Genomic DNA, 7,506 nt, shown 5'->3' on the forward strand with positions numbered 1-7,506 from the left:
TTTGCACAATTTCATAAGTTTGGGAGAAAACGTGAACCTATCACATAATTCTAAAGGGCAAATTACAAAAGTTCCCTCTGTTGAAAAATTTGTTAGTACAGGGTAGGGGTGGGCATAGTTCGGGTCAACCGGAAAATCAAACCTTTTGGATTTTTGGTTTGAATTTTTGAATTATGGATTGGATTGCGGAATTTATTTTTAAAATTTATGTATTTAGGATTGGATGGATTTAGTACTATGGAAATTTGGATATCCGAAAATCCGAAATTTTTATACCTTATATTCTACCCTACCCATATCATATGTGCCCAATAGGCCAATGATGCTAATAAATCCAATTTCCGAAGGTCTAATAGATTAATACCCTACGAGCTACGACACAACCCATTTTATAGTAACAAGTCCAAATGCAAAATTTTCTACTCAATCAAATATAATATAGAGTTGTTCTTACATTTGGATACAATCTTACAATTCTTTTATCTTGTATTGCCTAGAATGTGTTTTGCATGTCAAGTGCCACTGTGCCAGGTGATTGAATTAGCTCAAGTTATCCAAGAAATTCTTTTCTTTCCCCTGTTCTTACTATTTCTTACTATTACAGAGCAATTAAGATCTTGATTTTTCTATGTGAAACTCACACTTTGACAAATATTCTTGTGTTAAAGTAGACGAAGATGTACTTTTGAATTTATGCTGAAAGTATCTTATCTGCTTTGATTTTTAGTTCTAATTTGGTTTCACATTATGCTAAGACATGTAACTTAGCAACTAGAGCACATGAATTTATTCCAAATAAGCGTGCCTTAAAAGCTCAAAAGTCAAATCCGAAAATCTAAAATATCCAAACTTATTAATCTAAAACGGAACTTAAAAAATCCAATCCAATCCGAGCTTATTTGTATTAGATTTGCATTGTAAATTTCTTCATTGGGAAAATCCAAACCTAAATTTTCACATTCGATTCGAACCCCCACCCATGGTACATAGAGGTATATTTATATCAATATTGTATCAGTAGGTAGGGAATATATAGATTTAACAAATAATTAACACGGAACAAAAGTAAACCTTTTCTATTAGTAGTATTATTATCCCCGTAGAATTTGGAAGTGGTTTCTTCTTCACCGTTAAATATTTTTCCGGCACCGCTATCTCGAGGAGGTTGGCACTTACTAAGTTTCGCAGGTAATTACACTAAATTCGAAAAGAAGAAGAAAACTTGCTGATTACTTAAATTTTTGTTGCTTATTTTTAGTATTAAACTAGACATATAATATTAAATTCACATTAACAATATAATTAAAGATAACATAATTAATTGGTTTATCCATATACTCACTTTTCACCATGCACATAAGATTTATTTTTGACTCACCACTATACTGTAAATGAAACAAAAAAGGGGAGGCGGAGATCACTTCTAACAAGTGTATGCTTTCGATTCCAGATTTTCACTATATTATTACACTTTAAATGTAACGAAAAGGAAGGTGAAGATCACCTCTAACAAACATATGCTTTCGGGTCTATATTATCACTATATTATTACATTTTAAATGGAACGAAGAAAGGAGATCACCTCTAAGGTCAAACCTATAGTTACTGCTCTAAATTTTCACTATATTATTTTCAGATTACATAATATGATTTAGATAATAATCTTTCAATTAAATTTAGTGTATCTATTCATTGTTCACATTATTATGTTAAAGGAAAACCAGAACAAAAACAAGGGGCTGGTTATTTGTATTTTTTAGCACGCGCCTACTAGCAAGGGGCAAAATGGATTACGTCAATCAATCCTACGCGTCTCCTTCCCAATCGCCATAGTGCTGAGACTTGGGGGCAAACAACAGTTTTTTAAGAGTTTTGGGTGTCTGTCGGCCCTTTTTATTTCAGTTTTCTATTTTGTTCGATCTTTATCACTCGACTCTCATCACCATCAAAGATCACTACAATCTTCTCACACATCTTTACTCTGGTAATACTTCTTTCTTCGTTAACAACATTTTTTCGCTTTCAGTTCTCTCTTTCTTTATTAATTTATTTGTTGAATTCGTATATACAACTGTTGATTTGTATATTTAGATATATATATGCTAGGGTTTGAATTTAGTAACTTGTACTCTTATCTAATGTGTTTTACATGCTGATTTGGCAAATGCTAATTATTTACTTAGGCCATAGGTTTTAGGGACTTGGTTATATGAGTGTGGAAGACTGGTAATTGTTTCTTAGGAAAAAAGGATGAGATTTTGAGCTAGATTAAGATTTGTTCACTGCCCCAAAGAAAAGGAATTGGAAAAAAAAAAAAAAAAAAAAGAGAAGTTATTTTTGCTTGATCTTTTTTGTGGCCCTTAGTTCCTTTGCTGCTGGTTTCCTTGTGCAACAACACCTTTTTTATGTGGCCCTTGGTTGGTTTATTTGGATGCTGAACGTTGGGTGGTGGAAAAATTGAGGAAGAGTGGGGCTGTTTAAAATCAGCCCGTAACCGATAACCCAACTTTAAAATTGACTTATTGGTATTGGGTTATTAGATTAACGGTTGGTGAATGGATTAAAATTTTATAGTTAACAGCTTATCGGTGCGGGGCGGATTACTCAATTTCGTTATCGGGTAAACCGTTAAGAATTATCACATTTATATCTTTAATCCCTACCAAGGTTACATAATCTTATTTATGGTTAATCCATGTTGATATCTTTATTTAATCACTGCATTTAGCGAACAAGAAGTTTTTATGTGTTTTTATTCACAGAAATCCTGCCAATGCTTCTTCATGATGCTCTGGTGGCTTAGGACTTAGAAATAGCTTCCTCATTCTGGATATGTGAAACAGATGCTGGTGTTAATGAAGGGGCCAAAAGGAGAAAGAGTGGTAGGAAGTTAAATACATTTTCAGCAAACCAGTAGGGAATATTGCAGATTTAATTTTTATATTGTCTCTTAGATTTAGTCGATACACCACCCGTTAATTGCTAACCTGATACCGAACCAACCGATATCTTATCGGTTTGCTAGCAGATTAGTACATTTAAAATCCGATAACCGATAAGCCGAACCGTTAAACGTAATTATCCGCCCAATAAGCATCCCTAAGGAAGAAGATGGAAGAGGGTGAAAATTGGGGTTGACATGTTAATTTTGAAGAAAGAAAACAGAATTTAAAGGGCTTCACGCCTTAGCATTTCAGTGAAAAAACACATTTCACCAGGCTAGTGTGAGGGATTTATCAGACACGCTTTTGCGAGGAAAAGGTATCAATGTGGTTGTCGGGATAGTTAAGACATCTGACTTGAATTTGATAAGGCATCTGACTTGAATTTGATGCATACTTTGAGTCTCCATCTATGTATTACACCTTTCTTCTTTGTGCTTCTTTGGAACAAGGAATTATTCATCACTATATATTAACTACTCTTTCTTCCAACCCACTTGAGATTTGATAGACAAGCAATTTGTGTTTCACAGCGGCAGCCTTTTTTGATAGGTTGTGTTTCACAAAATAAATTAAAAGTAGCTCTTTGCAAAACTACAAGAAAGCTATTACAGAGGTCATAGTTTTCTACAAAGAAGGTATCGAATGGTGTATAAGAAGAGTTCACGAGGTAAATTAGCTACTGCCCTCTGACATTTCTTGGAGGCGCTAATTGTTAGAAAATAAGTGCCATAAACGGGGTAGAACTAAACCGACTTTGATAGAGTAATCTCTGTCCTTAAGGAATTTATGCTCCCAACTATGTTGCTGCATGAGTTTTGTGGCAGAATCCTCCAGAATTTTACAAAGCCAACGAAATTCAAGTTTCAGCAATAACCTCGAATTTTCCACAAGAACACAGTTTGTGGTTTGTAGAGCAGTAAGAGAGAAGGAGATAGAATTCTGAACTATTCATCCTTTTTCAGGGAGGAACAGGTATTTAAAATACCTTTAAGCGTCTGTTAGTATTAACAGACCTATCTGTTCCCAATAGGCACCTATTAACAGTCATATATTTGAATTTGAAAACTTTTTAAATTTAAAGATTCAAGAATTGCGTCTATTTACCTGCATCCAAAGAGTTTTGCCACTGAATTCATCACTCTTAAAACTACGGGTTCTGTTAATATATTTATCCATCTTCCATAGCTTTTTCACATGTTTATATTGAGTTTGAGTCAACGGAATGGGTTTAGCTCAGCACCCAAGGATGTAGACTAGGCTCAATCAAGTGGGTTGAGAACCATGAAGTCTCAGGTTCAAATCTCTCCTCATCTGTCCAAGCTTTATGGACAAAATTACCCGGTACATGTGCGGGTGGGAGGTAGCAAGGACCCCGTTGAATTAGTCGAGGTGCGCACAAGTTTTCCTAGACACTACAGTTATCCCTAAAACAAGGAAGGAATGACCACAGATCCACCACTGTTCTGCCTACTTTTGCTGTGTTTGACATGGAGAACATAAGCGTCTAGCAGTAAAAACAGTTTGGCGCTAAAGTTGTCTGTTCTTTGGACAATTTGTGCTTGGCTGAGGACTTTTGGTGCAAGGGTGGGCATATTTCAGTCATATCCGAGAAAACTGACGGGACCAAACTAATTTAACTTTTCGGTTTCAGTTTCTCGGTTTTTTGGACTATTTCAGTTTTGATTTGTAAAATTCGGTTATTCGGTTTGGTTTTTATAAAAAAGATATTAGGTTAACTGAAAAACCAAAGTATCAATGTATTTTATTTTTTTACTTCCAGTACTATATAGGCAATAGCCCCTTCATCCTTCCAAATTTCCAGTCCAGCAAGTCCAGTGTTCTCTTTAAGTGCTAAATGTCTACTTTCTTTTGAGCCTTTTTACCCATTGTTGCTAGCCTGTTACTAGCATACCAAACAAAAATCAAAGTTAAAAAACAAAATCTTTTTTGCTAGGCGTTTTCAAGTTTTGACTTTCAAATAGTTCGACTGCAGTCGGCAGTTCGGAGGCGGGTTCTTGGCAGTTGAGTTCTGCACTTTCCAGTGGTCGGAACTCCAGTTAGTGAAAGAACTCATTTTTCTTGACCATATAACGTCGGAAATGATAGGTTCCCTCACAGGATTTTCCTTCTTGGTTTTTATCCGGTTGGGATAAGAAATTGGTTTAGATTAGAAACAGTTTTTAGTTGAAAATTTTTCTTTCTCGTTAAATTTTGCTTCCACTTGGAAAGATTAGTTCCTTGTGTTGATCGGATAAGTTTCTTGCTAATGTGAAGGACTAATTTCTGGCTAATGTTAAGGAATGATTCCTTGTGTTAACACTGATGCTGTGATATAGTGCAGTGTGAGATTCATCTACTTCTTATGCCATTTTTTTAAGTTTGAGATATCAGTATCAGCTCATAGACTCAAAGTATGTTCATAGTAAAATGATGTGATCATAATATCAAGGAAAAAGAGGCTAATTAGTGTACTTTTACCATGGGGTATTGGACTATAATGATATTGGGGATTTGGATTGCTTATTTTCTTGTTAATGTTGTTGCTTTCTTGTATTTCTTTGTTACTTCCTTGGATTCATCTTTAAAGTTTCTAGGACTGGGTTCACACTGAGCTTGACTGATTTAATGGAAATTTGGAGGCCCATTTTTTTCGCCTAAATAAGCTGCTACGGCATTATGGATTAGGACTACTACATGTTATACTATAGGTTATCTCCATCTCAGATCAAAATAATACTCGTTCACCAAATTAGATGACCTGCCTATTATTCTTGAATTTGACGGAACGTATATAAAATCTTTTAGTCTATCAAGTTTGTGTTAAAAATGATTTTTGCTATTTGTATTATTTCAGCTGATTGTCCTAGGCTTCGAGATGGAAGGCAGTATAAAGAATGAACTCTACTCTGACATTTATGATATGTCAAATCTTCAATCAAGTCTTCGGTCGACTACCAATTCTGGAAACAAGGATTCACATGGTATGAACTTCAGCTGATTGCTTCAAGCTGATAATGAAAATTGAAAATCCATTTGGTATTAAGATTTGAATATGATATATCAAGAGTTCAAGACCATAACGTAATTCATTTAGAGAATGCTCTGGTAGTAGGCCCAAGCCCCGGAAGACAAGTGAGTCTTAATAACATAAGCGAGAATGCCGAGGAAAATGAATGAAAAGCGAGATGAGCATGCTAATATCAAATTGCTTAATGTTAATAAAAGGTCTTCATTGGCATTTTAAGAAGTTTTATTTTTGAAGGTCTTCTTTACTGGCTACTCTCAGCAGATCTGGATGAAAGCAAACTTGAGCTTTTTTTTATCAACCAATTCCTTTTTTCCTCTCCTTTTCTTTCCTTTATTTGCCAAAGATTAATCATAACTGAAAGAACTATATTATCTTCTATCCTTCTCTATTTTCTCGTTTCAAACATTTTAAACCTCTTATTGTGATTTGTGAATAAATATGTTAGTTAAATGCTGCTAAGTGGAGGTGTTCTCATATCTATGTATAGTTTTCTTGGTTGGGCTCTCTCCTGTATATAGTTATGTTTATAGCGCTGACTACAATTAACATCTAATGCCAGACAGCGATTGGTGCGAGTTATGGAGTGATGACGGAGATTTGTGTCATGATTCTACTGATAAGTTAGATAAAACATCTGAAATGGACAGGGAATGGCAGAGGCGGCATGACCAATTCCATACTGTATCCTTACAAGTTAGATCTGATTGAGAGCATCCAGAAAAAAACTAGTTGTGTCCCTTTTGGTCGTGGATTCCATTTGTGTTTTGTAATTCCTGATGAATTATTAGATTGGATTCCGTGATGGTCTTATGGCTGGGAAAGAAGCTTCAGCACAAGAGGGGTTTAATGTTGGTTTTAGGGACTCTGTATATGTTGGGTACAACTGGGGTCTTGTCAGAGGTATCACTAGGTGAGTATGAGTATTTCATTGAAGGAATTTGTAAGATTTGAATTTTTGTTACCAAGTTGAAGTTTTCTTCATGCCGCTTTGGATTTAAATTTCTTCTCTCTTTGTTTTTTCCTTTTTGTTGAAGTGCTTTAGCCTCTCTTCCTGATGGCTTAAAAGAAAGAATGGTTGATACAAAGGAAATGCAGAATAAGTTCCAGCACTTACATGAGTCTGTGCGATCTCGTTCAGCAGCGGAGATGCTTAAGGTATTCCATGATTATCTGTCAAAGAAATCAGAAGAGTGTGATTTAAATGATAGCTCTAGCTCCTGCTTGGCGGATTCCAATGACCTCAGCTCTGATGACAGTCTCTTTGAGAATTACCAGAAAGAGCTACAATCTCTCATTGATGAATCAGGGCTCAAATTACACTTAGATACAAAGGACTAGTTCTTTTCTTGCTTTACTCACTGAAGTCACTTGTCACTTTTTTGAGAAGTGATAGTGTTCATCCCAATCCATGTAAATTGCATTCAGTAAAGAAAAGTTAGATAGTATACTTGAATGCATAGTTTGTACATGGAATATTTCTATTTTCCAACATTGTATGCATGATTTAAGTTTAAAATGTGTGGTATTGTTACA

General features: G+C 35.1%; 1 protein-coding gene across 1 annotated transcript; it reads left to right on the top strand.

Annotated features, from left to right (window-relative positions):
* Positions 1-1,740: 1,740 nt before the first annotated feature.
* LOC132644868 (uncharacterized) lies at positions 1,741-7,506 on the top strand. The gene is made up of 5 exons (XM_060361514.1): positions 1,741-1,984; positions 5,800-5,926; positions 6,533-6,654; positions 6,762-6,883; positions 7,008-7,506. The coding sequence occupies exons 2-5, from the start codon at positions 5,821-5,823 to the stop codon at positions 7,309-7,311; spliced, it is 654 nt and encodes a 217-aa protein (XP_060217497.1). The 5' UTR covers positions 1,741-1,984; positions 5,800-5,820; the 3' UTR covers positions 7,312-7,506.

Source organism: Lycium barbarum, chromosome 6 (genome assembly GCF_019175385.1).
Source record: "Lycium barbarum isolate Lr01 chromosome 6, ASM1917538v2, whole genome shotgun sequence".
In the NCBI taxonomy this organism is placed as follows: domain Eukaryota; kingdom Viridiplantae; phylum Streptophyta; class Magnoliopsida; order Solanales; family Solanaceae; genus Lycium; species Lycium barbarum.